The sequence below is a fragment of the Acanthopagrus latus genome, chromosome 23, assembly GCF_904848185.1.
Source record: "Acanthopagrus latus isolate v.2019 chromosome 23, fAcaLat1.1, whole genome shotgun sequence".
Lineage (NCBI taxonomy): Eukaryota > Metazoa > Chordata > Actinopteri > Spariformes > Sparidae > Acanthopagrus > Acanthopagrus latus.
The window spans coordinates 8760230-8780827 of NC_051061.1; the positions used below are offsets into that span (position 1 = coordinate 8760230).

Consider the following 20598-nt stretch of genomic DNA (forward strand, 5'->3'; position numbering starts at 1 on the left):
ATTGTGTGTGAAGGTGGGGCACAAGCGGCGCTTTAAGCGTTCGACAAGTTGAAGGCTAATTTGAATGCATTCAGTTTGTCTGTTTTGCTGTATAGATAGGATTTTCCACGTCTGTCCATCAGGCCTTAGTTTAGTCAATATTCCTCGCTGGCCTGATTAAACTGTTCCTGCAAAGAAGGTGTAAGTTAATTCATTTCTTTTCATAACTTAAAATGGCACTGTGTCATTTTTTAGAAGAATACAAGAATAACTGGGTAAATATTAAATATTTTCATAAGTGAATGAAAAAGCTGTTCCCCAGAACACTGTTTGAATCTAGAAAGGTGGCAGGGTCCGCCACAGTGTGAAACTGTATCGTCGTTTAAGGTCAGTTTGTTTATTCAGTCATGAAAGCAAAGAGGGTTGGTTTATTTAGTCTGTCAATAAAGATCTTTCTCCTCTGAATCAAATTCTTCCCTGAAACTACGTAGTGCACCTTTAAGATGTCACATACAGACTCCCACACTTGCATCTTACACACAGCAGCAGTATAACCCAATTATAATAACAATTCAAAAATGTGGTGACAGAGATAATAGAAAGAAAAAGGCTGCTTTATTTGCGTGCTTGTGTGCGTGGTGACATTTCCTGATACCTACATGTCCCTTTAAATTGTTGGTGGTGACACAGACACACACACACACACACACACATCTCCACTCAATTCTCAGATGAAATCAGCCAGAGATAAGGGGATTGAGTGGGTTTTGTGATTAAAATAATCTGATTGGCCTGCAAGCGACCAGGTGAGTAGTATTAAGCCATTTGATTGGACATGGGACGCGGCGCTGAACCCAATTATGTGTGACTGCAGCCGAGGGAGAAGCACTGGAATCAATACCAGCACCCGGGCTGCACTTTTAGACAACAGCATCACATTCTGCGCTTTGCAACCATTTAACTGGAAGACACACACACACACACACACACACACACACACACACACACACACACACACAATGGAAGCCTTTACCCTTCCCTCTGTCTGTTTACTGTATAATTTGCGCTCCTTTGTTGCTCATTTGAAAGATTTTCACTCTCTCATGCTGTCATTTCCTCTGGCAGAAGTCAGCAAAGAAAATGTATTTACAGCGTTATTGTGGAGGATCTGATGTTACTCTGATGCAATCATGTCAAAACTTGTGCTGGATGTTGGGAGGATATTGACTGTGAGTGTCAGGCATCCTGTAACGTGAATCGGCACATGAAAGAGCTTGAAGGAATCAGGCGAGGATGTTCAGACAACCTCAATTAATCCTTCCGTCTTAAACACTGATATTTGTATTTCATTTTAAAATCCTCTGGGTAAACTTTATTTCACACAAACAGTGTGAATGCTTTGTCGAAATGATTCTTTCATATCAGTGTGTCCAGGGAAGTTTTTAAGAATGATTTTAAGGTCTCATTTAATGCAAATGTAACAAAGGTAAGCGCTAATTACTGCTATTTGTAGCTGCTGTTAGCTAGTTAGCTCAGCTAGCCATGCAGCTAGTGGTCCGATCAATGTGCTTGTAACTTGGGGAGTGTTGACGCTCACACCACTAGCTCGGGAGCTTTGGAATGGAAAGGGCCGGTGCTAACTCTTTAGCATGCTAACTCAAGTAAATACTCTTATTCCTTCATATTCTGTGGATAATTTTAGTTATTACTTACATTAAGCACTTTTATCTTTCTATAGTATGGGAGAACTCGCCACCTGTTGAACTCACACTACAAACAGATATCAGCGGCGCATTACAAGAGTAGCTAAATTCTGCTGCTGTATTCTGTTTTTGTGTGAATCTACTGTTAACCTTTTATCTCTGTTAGCCATGCAGCTAGCTGGAGGGTTGGCGTTCACGCTGCTTGCTTAGGATAGTTTGACTGCTGGAAGAAAGACATATTTGGGGCCTTTTGGCATGCTAACTTAGGTAGATATCTTCACAACACAATACATAGGCATCTTGGTGATAAAACTGTTATTTCTTCACATGCCTTTGATGATTGTAGTTCATTTTTGAATGTTTAAAATTTTTTTCCAAAGAGGTGCCCCATTGAAAACAGCCAATCTGATGGACCTGATGCGACGTTGCAAGGAAATGGACACCGACCAGAGTGTACACGCTCCAAGATAACCCTAAACCACCCTAACTGACCGTCCCTGCACACACACACAATGTTTCCTATCCCTCGTAGCACTCAGATCATATTAAAGCGATCCAATTTCATTTACTTTCCAACCTCCATTATTTCAGTAATCTCTCTATTCATTGGGAGTGGGAGTAGGAAGACGGTGCAAAGGTGGGGGAGATGGGAGGTGGTGAGGGAGCACCCAAAAAGACGTGTGAGAGAGCGTAGAGATAAGAGAGATTGAGGGACGATGGAAAGAGGGCGAAGTCTGAGGAGAGAGGAGGAGGAGGAGGACTAAGCCCTCGACAGAGTTGGGATAAAAATATCTCTGGTGTTATTTTTTTCCTCCCTTCCTCTTATTTTGGAGTAAAAAGGGGGTTGGAATCGGGGGAGGGGGGCACTGCAGCCAACTGCAGCAACCACATGAAGCACACACACATACTTGACTGCTATAATGCAGCAATAATGCCATTCATGAGTAAAAAGATGACATTTTCCGAATAAATTGGGCATGTGTCCCGTGTTCTTGACACAAAAAAGGATGTAATATCTCGAGCACTCGCCTGCTCTGGGCCCCTCCAGGTCTCTCCTTGTTTGGAAAAGGTCTTCCTTTTGTGATAAGAAATCAACATTTTATCTCGGGAGGGCTTTACCACGGGGCGGGTGGTTGGGGGGGGGGGGGGGGGGGGAGTCGGCACGGAGATGCTGAGATGGACCGCATGATGCTGCGTGTGTGCTGAGGATGGAGACATTTGTCCTTCGTCAAGACAAGGACCAGTCAAAGCGATGATGTATACTGTCAGCGCTCGTGATCTATGAACTGCACACAGAACACACACACACACACACACACACACACACACACACACACACACACACTGTGCTTGCGAGAGACAAAAGGAGAGGGGGTCTGAAAAAAAAAAAAAAAAAGCAAGAAAAGACGGGAGCTGCTATCAGTGCTGATTTAGGTCTTTTAAGATGACCCAAGGGTGGGTAGTCACTTGAACACACACACACTCGGCCTCAGGTGGCACGTGTTAAGTGTGGTGTGAATGATGACTGTACGAGGTGGATGCTAGCTTAGCAGCATCTCTGCCCCTCCTGTTGTCCCTGGTGTGTGTGTGTGTGTGTGTGTGTGTGTGTGTGTGTGTGTGTGTGTGTGTGTGTGAGCATTATGTTCATGCAGTTATGTTTCTGTGTGAGCTCGGGCAGCGCAAGATTAATGCCAACAATTACATTTTGTCTTTCCCACGCTCGCAGTTGCGCTGTTAAATGCAACACATGTCCACGCAGCTGCTTCAGCGGGATTCCTTTTGTCGCTCAGGAGCCCGGCTCGAATATTCGCAGTCCTCCGATATGCAGATACATTTTTTTGGGTTGAGGAATCCCTGTGGAGCTCGGAGCACCTTTCTTGGATGAAAAATTAATAAACCTCTCGCTCGATGGGATTTGCAGCAGATTTTCATTCGCGACTGACTAAACTCCCTTCGTATCTGCCGCTCTGCAGTCCCGTCTCCCCTTCACCCTCTGAGCATTCAAACCGAAGGGCAAAGCGATGGCTCATTTATCTCTGAGAGGCACCACGCTAGCTGCCAATCACCTTCTACTCCTGCTCAATCAAACACAACCTCTCAGCACTGGTCTTTTATAATCCCGCGAAAAAGATGTCGCAAGCAACTGGGCATCCTCGGCGCTAAGGCCACTGCCTGAAGGACACCTCAGACCACACACCAGGAGCATGAACTAGACTAAAATCATCGTTTTAGATTATAAAAACAGTAGCATCTTCTCTCGCTCTGCTGTTGCATTTTCAAAAGTTAACATGAGAGCTCACTTTCAGACGCACATCTGCTCTCCGTGTGCACAGACTGATCTGACTAAAAAATGATCAACGGCAGGGAGAGGTGACACTGAAGCTGACAAGACCGATCTGAGGGTTAGGACGACGTACTGATTTTTGTCCGCGCAGAAACACACGTACACTTAAAGGCAACCGGCGACCGATTTATGCGTTCCGGCATTACTGCGGCGTGAAGTCGTAGCTGCTCAGTGTCTGCTGCCGCCTGCAGACAGTGACAGCAGCACGGCGAGTTGGACTGACGACGTGACGCAGAGGCCTCCGGTTACCGATGGAGGCGCCTTTAACAGTCGGTGGTCTTACCGTGATTCGGTTTTTACATGTAGACCCTGGAAACGACAACAGCCAAAATAGAACATGAAGAAAGACATACTTCAAAAGGAACTTAACCATTTTTTTTTTTTTTTTTTTTTTTGATGATTGATGACCATGCACACATGAGTTCATTTCACGTGCACAGCCTTCCATTGATGACCGTATGATTCACTGCTCTTCGCGAGATATCACAAGTCAAGGGAGGCCTGTGAACAGATGCGTACATGTGGCAGCCGAGTCATTGAACACGCATACCCTCGCAGACGTAGTTAGCGAGCTGTCATTTGCTGATGCAGCATTTATGATCTGCGGAGTGACTGGCACCGGGGAATCATTCGAATAGATACCTAAGAAGGTTCTGTGTCCAGATCCAGGGGAAAATTAGAAACTCAGTGAGTGTCAGTGTTTCCTTTTAACATCCAAGCGTGATGATTGCGTGATTCCGTCTTATCAGCTAATTAAAAAACTCCTAGCATATGGCATTCATCTTCTTCAGTCCTTGGTGTGCGGTGTGTATGTGTGTGTGTTGATCTCTGCACAACGGCTCATATGACAACCTCCCCCGGGGGCGGAGTCGGTGCGTGTGTGTAATGTGTTTGTGTGTACATGTGTTTCCTGAGTTCTGACCCTCATACATCAGGGCCGGAGACTGAAATTACCTGTCAGAACAAACTACTACCACCACGCCTTTCACACACACACACGCACACACAGAAAGACACACGCTGATAAATAAGTGCTAAAGTCTTTTAAGGCACAGTGTTCACCACAGCAAGGTGAGCGGCTCGCTGTAAATCTGCCATGACAGAACATTCTCTTAAGGGGGGGAATATTTCACTCGTTTCTGACGTGCACACGGACAAGTGCAGACACACGCGTGCGCACACACACACACACAGCATATTTTATATGGAGCGCAGGTTGTCACTCGGTCTGATTGCTGCACTGGCCGCAGCTCTTAGTTGGTCATTTGTCTCCTGTTTTTATTTAATTTTATTTTTCGATTACTCTGCAAAACATATTCATCTTGGACGTGTCAGGGTGGATCCGTCATTAATGGCTGTCACAGGCAGAGAGAGGTAGAACATTGCTGAAAGCCCGCGATGTGAGGGCGCTTGTCACCAGAACGACAGACTTTTCTGTGATTTCAGCACCGTCTATTAATATAATTCTCCTCGGAACAAGTTTTTCTCCTCTTTCTTCTTGGACAGAAGCAGCAATTCATCACTGCAAATCAAATCGTTTGTAGGCTCTGAGACCAGATGAACACTGTGTCTGACATCTTGCTTACGACAGGGATCCACTGAAGAACTAAAGAGAAGCCCAGGAGAAACTCCTGTGACTCACTATACTTACTGCAATATGTCTCTTTGGTGCTATGCATTTGCACATACAGCCCATCTGCCTGCCTCTGTGTGTGTGTGTGTGTGTGTGTGCGTCTGTGTTTGTGCTAGCCATGTCTTCCTACCTCCCCTGACAGCCGTTGATGGTCTAACAACCCGCCTGTCGCCCCGACCTAGGCTTGACCAATCATGTTTCTTGTGTCCTGGCCCCGAAGCCCTATTGGCTGAGCTCTCTCACCCACAACAAAGCCATCTGTGGCCACTCATCACCTGGGTAACAACCTGAGGCAGCAGAGCATGCTGGGAACAAAGTCAGCTGGCTCTGAATGGATATTTGGTGCCTCTCGTTGGTGATTTTGTACCTGACAAAGCGAGAGCGCTGCTGTGCGTCAGGGTGGAATTGATGTTTAAAGTCCTACGGAGGTTACCGAAGATGTGTTCAGTCATACTTCACTGTCTCTCGCGAACATGTAGCTGATCAATGCCAGTAACTCTTCTGTTACCTCAGTAACTACTGCCATTTCAAGATAATTAAACAGGCAGACTGAGTGTTCTACTCTACCAGGCAACCTGAACTAACCATGGTTGACAGAGCATCTGGTTTGGTTTCTGCAGAAATGAATATTGCTCTGAATACTGGATTAGAGCGTGGTTATCTGACCCAAGCTGGGCCAGATTCAGTCAAAAATGTTTAAATGATGTGCAGGTTTGGTCTCATCAACTGACATTGTGCTTTTAAGTTGTTTCATGCAAACATAGTGCTAAAAATAAAAAAAGTGTAGAAATAAAATATACAGTTGAAATAAGGACATTTAGTGAAAACATGGTGTAAAAATAAATATATAGTATAAAACTAAGGAAGTATAGCGTGAAACACAAATAAATACAGTGTAAAATTAAATAAATATAATGCAAGAAATAAGATATCGTATAGACACAAAAAACAGGACTCCTGTCGAGTTTGGGTCTGGCTTGGTTCCAGCTCTCTTGGACTTGAACTCTCTGACTTGGACTAACTCAGTAACGTTAACTTACATGTCTTCATTCATGAGGTGTAAGAATTATGAAAACAAAAGAAAATCTCAGAAAGTGGGAAGCCAAACATTGGGACAGTGGGAAACATGGCGGACAAAAGTAAATAATGGAAATAAACTTTTACCAATGTCATGTATTGTATAATTATTGTATCTTTTCCTTTGCACATCCTCGTCACTCAAATATAGATAACAGTTGTCAACGCATTGCTTCAACACTCTGAGCAATGAAATGCGAAACAACGTCTACAGGCGTCCGTGCTGCTCGCGCATTCCGAAATGGCACACATTAAATTTGGAAGAACGACCTCCCAACTCAGGGAAAAAAGGAGACCATCTAAGATGCACTTGAATGCAGCATGAATCTGATCTCTTATTCTGTTGTTTTTTCTGTTGTCTCCTCCACTCTTATTTTTCCTCTTTGCTTTGCCCGGAGGCTGAGGTACTTTCAGCTAACTGAAGTTAATGTTATGCAACCTCAGTTCCTACAGTATTCCCAGAATTACAGTGATGTGCTGCGTCTGCCAAGATGATGAGCAGATTGTTAAATACCAAACACATCCGTGTGCTTCAAATGTCACAATCATTTTCCACTTCAAGCATGTGAACTATGTGCCCAAGCACTTTATATTTTTGATTAAATGTTGTCATTCAGACTTGTAATTTCACACATCATTATGAAAAAAAAGAAAAAAAGAAAAAGAAAAACAATTTTGGGATGTAAACACAGGTTGGGTGCATCTCCCCTTCCTCTGCCAGATGGAGAGCCAGACAGAGCTGGCAAGACCTGCGACATCTCCCACTGGCTGCTGGGGAGTGAGTGCATGATGAGAGGGGGAGAGCAGAGGAGAGAGTGAATGGGAGATGGAGGAATAAACGAGAGGAGGAACAGAAGGACTCATCAAGGAGCTCTTCAATTTTGGAGAGCACTCATTTGTAGCGGCCTCCCGCTGTTACCCCAGTCTCAATTTTCTCCCCCTTGCCTGTTTCTTCGCTGCCTAAACCACAAACTTCCTCCTCGACTCCCATTCAGCTCTTTCATTCTACCCTCTCTCTCTCTCTCTCTCTCTCTTTCTCTCTCTCTCCCTCTGACTCCTACACTTCCTCTCTTAGCTCCAGCTCTCAATCCCTTGGTCTCTTATCCAGTAATTGCATCTTTTCTTCAATCTCAATTCATCACGTAGACTTGCTGGAAACTTGGTGGAAGTCTCTAATTACTGGGGACAAAGGTGAAAACAAAGAGACTGTGGCAGGAAGCCCTTCAGATAAACATACACACTTATTCCTATGTGCATTAACTCTCTCGCGGTTATAAAAATACACAAACCCCTTTTATAATTCTGCTTTTTCTATTTTTGCTTTACTTAAAAGGCACATCGCTGACTGCGTTTCCTGTTGATCATTATAGACACCCACACATTCATCATGTTGCTTACTTGTGTAGCGCACTGGGAGGCAGCTTGGTTGTCTTCTCCATCTGGCCATAACAGGACGTCTTGGCTTCGGGGATGTCGCCATACTCCTCCAACATGGCCGCTGCCGCCGATGTTATGATCCCCAGGCCGTCCCGAACTCGCGCCTCCAGCGGGTAGTCCCAGTCGTCGTACGACACCGAAATCATCCCTGGTGGGAACTCGTCGGGCGTTATCTCCGGGTTGCCGGTGGTGAGCGAGGGCACGATCCAGATGTATCCGAATCCGGTGAGGCCCAGGGAGCGGGCCTCCTCCAGGATGTAGACCGCCTCGTCCTTGGAGCAGTAGAGCAGGACCACCGGGGACTGGACCTTCTTGAGCATGATCTGCGAGCGGCTGTCTTCCTCCACGGCGTCCAGAATGATGATGTTCTGCAGGTCCCAGCCCACAAAACTAAAGCAAGGATAACGAGGACAAGAGTGAAATGTTAATATTTAACTAATAGACTATTAACTTTGCTCAGGTGCCGGCAAGGGCGGTTATAATTATCCATTATAATTAATATCATTGTTAAGTGCGATGTGAATGCTAATAGGTGTAATGTGCTTATTGTCGAGGGAAACACATTAAGGCTAAATGGAATGCAAATGCTAAAGCCGGTCCTATATAATGACACTCAGCATGTTCCCGCCCACACAAGTAAAGGACAAGGAGAACAAACACTAGCCGGTTAAATGTGAAAGGGCCAACGTGGGGCCTGTGGTCAATGCGCTAATTGGTGACAGCACTTGTTGGGAAATATCACCGCTATCAAAGTGGAACGCAGCTCCTGTCACACATTTGGACTCAAAAAATGTGTTCATTAATATTACACCACTCCGGCACAAACATGTGGCTGAAGACAGATGTTCTCCCACAGAAATTATCCTCTGCGGAGAGGTCAAAGCAACTGTGGAGAGAAACTGCACTGGTGTGATTCCAAAACACATTTTTTAATCTAGAGGGACACTTATTAGAAATGATAATGTGTTTGTAGAGTCTCTTTTTCATCCTTTTTCATAACGTCCAGAGTGATAATACTCAGCCGGTCCCAGTACGCAGGACTACAGAGCAATAGGGACAGAGCAAACACTGGTTATATCAGTAATTCATGAAATTGATATGTCATGAACTGGCAGCATGCTGTGGTATCGGGAGTACAGGTCCTTGATGACATGCCGGCAGAGTGAGGGACAAATACGGACACACAGCACACACACTCTCACACATACCCACACACAACACACACACGGGGACTGTCAAAGAGTGTGACACAGGGTAGGGAAATGAGCGAAGCGATAAACATCATGCAGTAATCCAACAATAGACAGGTAGTGCAACATGAGAGTGATCTGGGACTTGCTGTCCTCGTCTCGCTGTCCAAAGTGATAATGGTCTACAAGTCCCGGATGACAAAACTAGTGAGGAGAGATAATGATACACAGAGACACATTAACAGAGAAAGACAGAGAGACAGCATGGGTAATAACAATTTCCGGAGAACAACATACCGCATCACTTCTCGACATTAAAGTCCCCATGAAACCGCTAATAGAATGCTAGTCGCTTCAGCTTAGTGAGGTCGAACCAGGACAGAAAACAGCCTCTGAGAAGACTAAAGCTAGTTTGATACAGGGAATCCAGTACGAAGGTGGTGTCCTTGCCAGGTTTGGATCTCTTACTGATGTAACAGCAGCTAACTACAATTAGCAGCAGTTAGTGCTTACGTCAGTATCAAAGCTACCGGTATCTATCTGCAGGAAAATCCGTAAATCACCTCCATACTCGAACTGGCCTCTGTTGTTATTCTTGGAGTCATTCCCGCCAGCTCGGAGCTGTTCATTGAGAATGGCTGGTTATCTGATTTGTTAGCAATCAGCAATGTGTAAAGCTAACTGTCCAGTTGCTCAAGGCAGAGCAGCCCACAGACAGCACGGGGAAAACCAGAACAAATGTTATTCTTAAAACATGAACCAATTTAAATCACATTTCTGAATAGCGTTGCGTTTTTGTAGTAGTCATGAAACTGATGAATGAAAATACGCCCCCGAGTGCAAGATGAGTCATCAATATATATTTTTTAATGTTTTTTAGTTAAGTTATAAATGATAAAATACCATTAAAGAGACCTTCTGTTGCAGCTGAATGTGCATACGTGAGATATGGAGGAAGCCATATGTGATCAAAAAAAACACTTACACAGAAATTTTGACTTCATGGGAACTTTTATAAAATAAAGAATACATATAAATGTGTGTAGAAAATGAATTTACCCTTCAGTACATTCTTTGCTTGCAGAAAAACTGCTAGTGTGTATGATGTGTCACATACAGCGAAGTGATTATGTGTGCGATGCCTGAACAAGTGTTCCCATCCAGAGCCCAGCTTTGTTCTTTATTCTGCAGATTATGCCGACAGGAAGACCACCTACCTGCCTGCACTCATCTCCACCAGACAGCCTGTGTATGTGGCCCTCCGCAACATGTATCATTGCCTCATTCTCATGTGTTATGCCTGGGCCTCTACTCCACATAATGATGTCCTTCCATGCCATGACTTCGCTGAGTTGACTGACTGAATTCTCTGCTGTGAATGATGGAACTTAATCAGTATTAAAGCTGTCCACCCATGACTGAGTCACCGTGAACCGGCTGAACACCGCCACGGGAAATCGACGGCTGGTAATTGCAGGTAATTGGCCTTATTATTTCTCGTTTCGTAAATGACATTTACAGCTATTATTTCACCGTCATGGTCAACATGATTTCTGCAGGGTAGGAATATTGACCCCGGGATGTTAAGCTACTTTTCTTTATTACAAGTCGTTAGCTATCTTTCACTGAAGAGTCATAAATAAGAAATAGGTCTGAAGATGCATAAATTGGCAGTGTGGACTCGTTTAGAGCTGGAAGGGAAAACATCCAGCATCTGATAACCTCAGAACTCTGACAGTTTTTGATATATAGTTTACCTGACATGTAGGGCCGCATGATATTGTAAGAAAATGATGAAACTGCCATACTACAACTTAAATAGTTCAATAGAGGCTATGCATGTGATGTCACAGTATGCAGATGTCACCATGGTTACAACCACTGAGAGGCAGAAAGACTACCAAGTGGGAACGTTGTTAATATTTATCAAGTGCTGCAATTGATGTTCAGCCTGAATGTGAATGAGCCTTACTCGACATTGCACGTCCTGTGCTGTGAATATTGCATATTAGGACATTGCAGTGGTGACAATGAAACAACATGGTTGCGAAACTATTTGGACAATTAACAATTTCTGATATTTGCTTTTGAAAAAGGGGCAGTTAAGAAAAACTTTGAGGGTAGGCCGTTCTCATTGCCAGTGCAATGAACACAGCAGCCTGGTCAGTGGCACTGTGCTTCTATGTTTGACACTGTAGTTGCCCCTCTAATGTTACTCCTCGCATGCCCCTCTAGTGCATGATCAGGAGTCGAGATTCATTTGTTTTCTGGTTATGAAGAAACCTGAAGGTTATAAGTGAGTTGAGATACCTAAACTCGATTTACCAAAACTTTAGGTTTCAAATGATCAAATCGTCATCAGGCTATGCTGAAGCCTGACAATGACCCCTTCATTTGAATCAGTTAACAAAGTGACGTGAGTTAATAATGTTGAACTACACAAGTGAACGTAGCAATTTTCACCCAAGGAAGGATATTTCCCTAAACCTAACCACATAGTTTTTGTGCTTAAACCCTAACCCAGTTGTGACTGTTCTAACATTTAGAAAAGTCCAACAGTATAACGTATCGCAATATGCAAAATATTTGTCAACAAGCTTTATTTTGAAAGTCTAACCGGATTGATTAATCCCATTCCTGTCCAAAACTGGTGATAGAGGGGTTGGTAGAACGTCATAGTTTAAAGCTCAAGGCCACTAACCATGTCGCTGTATTTGATGAGCCTGGAGTGAGAACATGTTATTAAGGGACAAATATTTAATCCTATTTAATCAGCCATCGGTTGTCTCTCTTCTTACAATCAGAAACAATTGTGACCAAATACAGACACAGGCAGGAAGTCTTTTGAACCACTGTCATAAAGAGTAACTGCTTATGAAAAGACCCTCCTCAGCTGGGCTTTGATATATCATGGGTTCAGGCACCAGCCCTCGCCAGAATCTCAACACTGCATCATTAATTTGACATTTTTTTTTTTTGCCAAGAAAATATGGCTTGCTGTTCTCTTCAGCAGTTTTTCCTCCTTCTCCTTCGCTCCGCAGTGAGCCACAGCATCAGTCAAAATGACCTAAAGGTGAGGCAGACGGCCAGACCCGACGATCTGTAAACCTACCTGTCATCTGCATTCGGTTTAAGGATGCTGATGAAATCCTTTTAGGCCGACTGTCTCGATATACATACTGTATGAGTGGAGATGATGAAAAATGCAAGGCCCCAAAACACTGTGTACAGTAACTCTTCTGAAAAGTAAACTTGCTTGTTTTCTCTGGGGAAATTCGCAGTGATAATGGAGAAGATTACAGACCAAATGGGGAAATGGGCTTGGAGGAACGCCCGGGCTAGAAGCATATTAGCTGTTTAGGAAAACATACCTGCAGCACTTGTTATCTTCAGTTTCCCTTAGTGCAAACTGTTGAGATGATTTTGACCCAGAAGGATGGAGGGAGGCAAAGCTTACTAGATTACAGACTGAATCACCACACTCAGTTTCCATCGGTGGAGTGGACAGGCTCAAAGGTCCAACTACGATATCAACATACCATCTGTTACAGCTACACTTGCATTCTAAAGTTTGGGATCACCTGTTATGTTACGTTTATGAAGTTTGATCAGTAGCTTGGCTGAAGCATCACAGCTTTTTATTCTGGTTTGTTAAAGAACAAATGTTGCACCTGCGACTAGCACAGGAACCTGGACCAGTGCGTGGGATTTATGCACATCCCTCACTACGTTGTCCCCAAAAATATCACAAAGAAACGCCCCCTCTGGAGCCAGTGTTTGTTTTTTTGTTCATTCTTGGCTACTGTAGAAACATGGGGGTGCAACATGGCATAGTCTGCTGTGTCTGTTAATATAAAAAGACTCATTCTAAAATAACGAAACAACGTTTTTAGATTTAGGTACTTCTAAACTAACAATAACATTATTATGAATACTGTATTCCCCCTATAATCCCCCCAAATTTTACACACTGGACCTGAATCTGCAGAGATTCTGATGCTAAACCTCCAAATCATCTTACAGTTGATTTCTTGTTTTCTTATTTAACTGCTGCTCAGCGGTATCTCTGTCTCTTTCTGCCCCGTCAGCGTTTTGTCCCCCTTGTAGAAAACATAACTTTTTTGGCATAGGCTTCATGCAAAATAACACCTGTTCATACTTCAGACCATTCAAAGACCACTATTCTCAGCCATCTGACTGAATCAAATCAAGCTCTTTTGGTAGGTGATTCCAAACTTTAGAACAATAAAGTACAAAACAGTGAGTTTATATTCTATTTTGTTTGTTTCCTCACATGTGCAGATGCTTGCATCATGGCAATACTTACTTCCTGAGTGACAACGCTGCGCTGCTGCATCATGTAGCTGGCTACTACTATCCACCTTTATACTAATCAGATAGTTTATATAATCTAAGGAGATGAAGTTTAGTTCAAAAACAGAAAGTCTGGATTTTATTTAGTTTTATTCTCATTTACATAGATACCTGGAGTGTGACACACAACGCTGTCACAACTGCTGCACCATGTTTCCCGCTACTGTTATCAGTATTAATTAGGTACTGCGTATAACCTGAGAGGGTGGAGATAAAACTGCAGCAGGCGGTTCCATACTTGAAAACAGTTAAGTACAAACCTTGTATGTACAGATGCTTGCTGCATGGCTATACTTACTTACCTGCACTGCACCATGTCGTCGGCTACTGTTACCCATTTAAATGTGACAATGAAATTGCGCGGACGAGTGCAAAGCCGGCGTCCAAGCGATCCTACCTGTTGTCCACGGTAGTTTTTAGGATATTGATGAACTCCTGGTAGCCGGGGAACTTTGACGTGACAATAGAGAAGATGTGCCAGTCGTACTCCTCCATGATGTTCAGCATCAGCAGGGCCTCCTGCTGGATAGAGGCGCCGAACTGGAAGAATGTCGACTTCACGTCCTGCGAAGAAGAGAACAGGGGAGATGGAGGGAAGGGGAGAAGGGAGGATAAAGGGAGGGGAAGAAAAGTTTCAGTTGGAGTTTTTGTTTGACTTCCCTTATTAGTCCAGCGTTTAATTCACACTGCATCTCAGAAATATCAATCAACAACGGGGGATTTCAAATTTGGCACGATGTGAGTACACACACATACACACACACACACACAGGTCGAGAGCAATATGCCTCTCGTGGAGGAAATATATGGATGAGGGCCTCAGAACAATTCAATTAAGCCCAAATTGGATTGGTGCCGTACAGGCAGGCTGCAGAACTCCGTGGGCCTGGTTCTGGGGAATGTGGGTTCCATTCACTCTGAGTCACACATATCCACTCCATTAAACCTGACTCAGAATCATTTGCCACTTAATTCAGCCAAACTGAGACACAAGCTTGGACAGAGCAGACGAGCACTATTACAGGTAGACTAATGAACTCTATTCACTTATGGCGGAGGCTTCGTTTTGAATGATTCATTACGGCGAGCGCTGTTAAAACGAAGTGAAACGAGTCAAAATAAATCTTAATAAACAGTCAGGAAGGAAAGAAGAATGTAGCAGTAGAAGACGCGTGGTCTGACAGAGTGTTGCCTCGTCTTCCGCTGTTTACGGCGTGATTTGTTGTGTGTGTGGATTTCTGTTACCTTGAAATGTCAGGGAGTTCACACATGACTTATCTTGACACCACTTGTCTTTGGCACCCTAATTATGACAGACTTGCAGGGTTGGTGTATTACATGTCTTCTGTGTGTGTGTGTGTGTGAAGCTGCAACCTGACAGCCAGAAAAAAAAAGAACAATGGCTGGGAGAAACAGAACAAAAGGTTGGAAGTGAAAGATAGGAGACAAACGAAGAAGAGGGGATTCTGCCTGGCATCACTCTGTAAGATCACACCTGCTGTCAAAAATGAACGAATGCACCACACACACCCAGGTGTACACACACACACTCACACAAATGAACACACCGCCTGCAGCCTGCATCTACAGGAATTCATCCACAGTGTGACTAAACTTGGAAAAAAAAAGCACAGTGTGTGATGAAGCAGCAACCGTAATGCTAGGAGCTACTGCAGAGTGTGATCTCAGCCTCAGCCCTCAATTTTGAAATGCATGTTGAAATGTGCCGTATCATACTAAATTTCAGGTCTATACTTTTATTGTGGGTGTCTAATAGAAAATGTTACCGTGTTTTTCTCAAACTGTCCTGTATTCGACCTTGTTTGTTATCTCTTTAAAGCCCCTCTGCCAATACAGCTGCTCTGATTGGTCAGCTTCCACAGGCCTGAGCAGACACCTCCCATTCTGTTTCTGCATCAGCCTCACTGTTTTTTTTGTTGTTTTTTTTCCAACTGTGGGGAGTGACTGATGGTTGGAACTTTACAGACGTGACATGACAACCTTCCAGAAGAGTTGATGACTCGTTTAAAGGGCGCAGTTTCTGATGACAGGCTGTGTGCACTTCCCCTTGGATTGAATTTTTTTTCGATGCTTTCACAGTATTTTTCTAGCACCCAGACCTGCTTTATAATAAAAGAAAAGATGGGAGATCTCACTTTCTACAATGTGTGACCTTTAAGATCTGCCGTACAAAGCACATATAGCCGTACAGAGCAAAGCTCGCAGGTAGAAAACTCACACTGAACAACTACATTCACAAATCTGATAATCCACTCTCTGCGGCACATCCAACACACCCCATGAACTGTCGTCACTGCTGTTCTCTCGGCATTTAAATTGGCCCTGCCTCCATCATCCACCTGTGGGCTCTGGAAAATGTCAAACAAAACAGTCAAGCTGTTTAAGCTAATGGGAGACGCACTTCCAGTTCATTGATTCAGAGAAGTGCTTCAGTGTGAGTCAATAAAGATAAGGAATAGTTTTGGTTTGCTGTACTGGATTGTAGAGGTCAACAACCACCAGACAATTTCTGAGGAAAAGAGAAGGTGGTATGGCCGCATTTCAATCACTTAATATATGTTTAAGCCAACAAATGAACTGGTGTGAGTATACGAAACATTCAAATTAACTTACACATCTAAATTATAATCTCGTAACATCTGTAGTCAGGCACTCCTGCTTGGCTGCTGGCGTCCGACTATCTCCTGTCAACAGAGCTTCATTTTCAAGACACAGAGTCGTTCTAACGCAGCTAAGTGAGGAGGCCATCGGGGGCATGAGAATAGACACAAGTAGAAAGCAGGGACAGTAAGTAGAGCATTGTATTTGCAGCCATATCACTGCGCTGGATGTAATTTCATCTCTACATGCATGACCTAGCATTTCCTTCCTTCTCCACTGTGTTGATAGCCTCTGAATAACGCGGGCATTCACTGTTTGCATTATTTGTGCGAGTGTGCATCTCTTCTCCCCCTATATCGAGACTCCTGAGTGCTCTTTAATGGTATTGTATCTGTACGTGAGGTCGGCTCACTCGATGCTCAGACTCAAGTGCTCTTCAGAGCCTCCCCGTGCGGCTTGAGTGTGTGTGCATGTGTGTGTGTGTGTTCTAATGGGGTAGAAGCCAAAGCAATGCTCAAGCATGGTGGGACAGGAGGGAGGTCATGCTATAAGACGTGTCACTTCCTGTCTTCATCACAGCAGCGGCAAATACACCCACTCCTTGCTGCAGTATTAAGGGGACTGTGACGGGCATGCGGACAGCCACAGAGAATAATATAACGTAGCAGATTATGTATGATGTGTGTTAATATATCATACGAGCTGTGACCTATAAAGACCAAACAGTTGACTCACATGTGGCATCATCAGTGTTTCCTTCCATTTTTGGGGATAAAGATGTTTCTTTATCTTAGACAAAATATGCAGCTACTCTTGAATCTGTGCGTTATCCAATAGGTGTTATGGCTGGGAGTCATTACTATAGGTCATATGCAGTACTATACTTTGCTGACTTGCTGCACAGCACAGCACGCGCACTGCTACTACCTTAAATTTGGCATTTCTGTGTCTAATAAGTTTCTATTCTATTGTATCAAATTTTGGTTAACAACATCAGTGATTTAAGTAATGATCAGAATGCGGAGGGATAACAGTTTTGACGTTCTGATGTCTCTGTGTTGTGTTACAGTATTTAGCGTGCTAACCAGCTAGCCCTCGTCACAGTTAGGGTTTTCACTTTATTGTTTCCTGTTTTACTTTGTTCATCCTTGTGTATTATGTTGTGTTATTACCTGACCTTTGTCTTTTTTTCCATCCCTTGTGACTGTCCTGATTAGTTTCCCTGATTATCCTCCTGTGTATTTGGTCCATTTGTTTTCCTCCTCTCCTTGTCTGTTTTCCCACCGTTTTCCCTGCTCACCTGTATTACATCACTTCCTGTGTTTTGAAGTCCTTGTCATCCCCTCTCTGTTTTTCGGTTGGTCTGTTATGGTTTCTCCACTTCAGTCCTGTGTTCCCCATGTAACTTATGTTACTTGTGTTCATTGTGTTCCTTGTGTTCATCCTGCCTGTGTTTCCAGTGCTTTTTTTGTACATGATTTGTTTTTTTGTATTTTGTTCACCAGAGCTCCTAGCCTGGAATGCTAGCTTTACTGCCAACTGCGCTAATTAGCTAACATCAGCTACAATTGGCAGCAGTTAGCGGTTACCTTGGTGACATTCTTCTGTTACATTTATGAATTTTAACACATTGCACCTTTAAATTTCTCGCTCTGTCTATTCAATTGGCTGCTGTAGCACCCAGTTTCCTCCTCAGGGACTAAGTAAAGAATTATCTTAAAGAGTTGTGAGAATCCATGAAGGCACATTAAATTATTCGATTTACTAGAAAAATCACCACTTTTTGAACAAAGGTTTTCATTGGAGACCGATAAAATGTTGGGATACCAACGGCAACATTTATGCACAATTAATTTGGCCATAATTCATTATCTCAACAGAATTCTGCATGAATATGTTTCTTGCTGCTTGCCTGTGCCTGTCTGACAGGATACGAGCTCCAGGCACCCCAGGGGAGGGAGCCAAAATCTACCAGCAAAACACCACAAAAAAGATCTTCCTTTCTAATTGAAATAATTGCTCGTTTCCGGTCTCGAATGCGACTGGACACGTGCCTGCGCTCATTCGCGCCGGCCAAACTGTGCCTCTTTATTTTCACAGGATCCCATCATATCAAACCCCAAACAGAAACTGGACCGAGGAGATTTGGTTTTCAGGTTGGGGCGAGGAAAATTCTCATTTCGCAACGACTGCGTGATTGGAAATAATAGCAGCAGGCTTCAGTATTTCTGTCTCCAAGATGGGCAGTTTAAGTCGGCCAAGCCTGTAATTCTGAGACCAGAGGCACCTCTATTGAACACTTGACTGGAGCGGACTCTTAAGGACAACAAATAACAGAAAAAAGCCTCACATCTCCGTCTTTATTTTCAATCTCCCACTGAGGGAGAGAAGACAACCGCACCTTCAATCCCGCCTCTGTCATCTGCAGCCTCTCTGTTGTTCCAAGAGAGAGAGAGACACACCAGCAGCAGAGAGTACAGAGTCACTGGGTTTTTTTGTTGTGATGCACGTGCTCTTTTATTATACTTAATGGGACATTTTATTTCTCATCCCATTTCCTTTATTCACACAGTTTTTGTTATGCAGCTGTGAGAGAAGGATAAAGGGAGGCAATGAGACAGAGAGGAAGGAGGCAGATGTAAAATAGCAGATGGCACGTAGAGGAAACCGAAGGCAGACGGCCATAAAGAATAAGCAAAAGGAAAACAAAAAAAACAACAATGAAAATATGAGCAAATGAGCCCGAGAGTGGCGGGGCTGGCAAAGTTCGACAAAAGACACAAAATCGGAGACAAAGAGGGAGAAAATGTAAACGTGGGGCAGATGGAGAGACGGGCGGAGGAGAGAGCGATCGAGTGACTAAGCAGCGTATGATTGTTTCTAATTGGGACGGCTCGCAATCCGTGGCATCAGAAAACAGCCAATCGTATCCTCTCATTTCACCCTTGTCAAAGTGTGACATGTCTGTTCTTTTTTCCCTCCCAGCGTGCACGCGCGCACGCATACGTCAACAAGATGCCGTTTTCATTCACAGCTCTACCCCTCTCTCTCTGTGCACCGCGTTCACAGTCTCCTGCTCTCAAATTTCCCACTCTGTTGCATGTGACACACAAACAGGGGCCGACACACATACACAGCCCACGATGACACGCGCATGCACGCGCACACACACACACACACAAACGAGCACCTACCCCGCGGGGCAGGACAGTGTGTCTACGTTTGAGATAGAGGGGAGTTATAAATAGTAGTCCTCATATCCTCTGCTGCTGATAGCATCATGCACTGTCTGGTTCCGATGACACACACACACACACACACACACACATGTAAGAAAAACATCACACACACGCATGCAAACAGAGGAGTGTTTGTTGAGTTCGGGAAGGTACACACACTCAGCCGAAGACAAAAGGCCTCGATGGCACGTACGCACGCTGAAAAAAAAAAACCAAAAAAAAACCTGCATATATTTGTCACATATGTTCATGTATCACTTCTATCTGCCACAGATTAACTGTGTTATCAGCCCGGGTTTTAACAGCTCCACGGCGTCCACCGAAGGAGAAAACACACCGATATGACAAAAAAAAAATCCCTCTGTGGCCATGTTACTAAATATAAACCGACAGGCATAAAAATAGCTGCGGCGAAAAACAAAAGAGCCCCGAAAAATGTCTGTGGAAACGAGCTGAGACGCCAGGCAGACACGCGCATGAACCACACAGATGGAGTCGCTACAGCCAAAAACCACAAAAAAAGAAGAAAGAAAATCGTTCTCTCAGAAACTGAATGATCAAATAACTGATTACGGAAAAGGCACCACTTTTGTCAGACTGATGTTTCGCTCGTTTGGCGATACGATGCTCTGACGGCAAATCATAAAAAAGCATCAGCAGAGAGCAGAACTCACCAATAACATGATTTAGTTTTTCGCCTGCTGCACTTTATGGCCGTAGGCAATAAGGTAATGTGAAGTCAGGAAAGCTCCTTTCCTTCCACTTGTTGTCTACAAGGTTGTTAATGTAGCATTGGCTCCTCGGTGCTGAAAATAAACAATGCAACGCTGACAGTTAATGCACCTGGCTCTGATGCATGTTTTAAACCATCTTTTTGACGACATAGTTAAGATTTTTGGAGTCGTTTTGGATTTCCTTTAGAAAAAAAAAAAAAACAGGCCCTCAGCGTCTGCGGCTGACACGATATCAGACAGACTCGTGACAAACAGATACACAGAGG

At 43.9% G+C, this 20598-nt stretch overlaps 1 protein-coding gene across 2 annotated transcripts in view; it reads right to left on the reverse strand.

Moving 5' to 3' along the window:
* The window catches only part of grin2aa (glutamate receptor, ionotropic, N-methyl D-aspartate 2A, a), a 156448-nt gene that overhangs the window by 43108 nt on the left and 92742 nt on the right, over positions 1–20598 (reverse strand). For both annotated transcript variants that reach the window (XM_037089896.1, XM_037089898.1), the window contains 2 exons: positions 14135–14301; positions 8135–8563 (listed from right to left, as the gene is read on the reverse strand). In XM_037089896.1, the coding sequence (XP_036945791.1) occupies positions 8135–8563; positions 14135–14301 (596 nt within the window). The remainder of the gene's footprint in view (positions 1–8134; positions 8564–14134; positions 14302–20598) is intronic.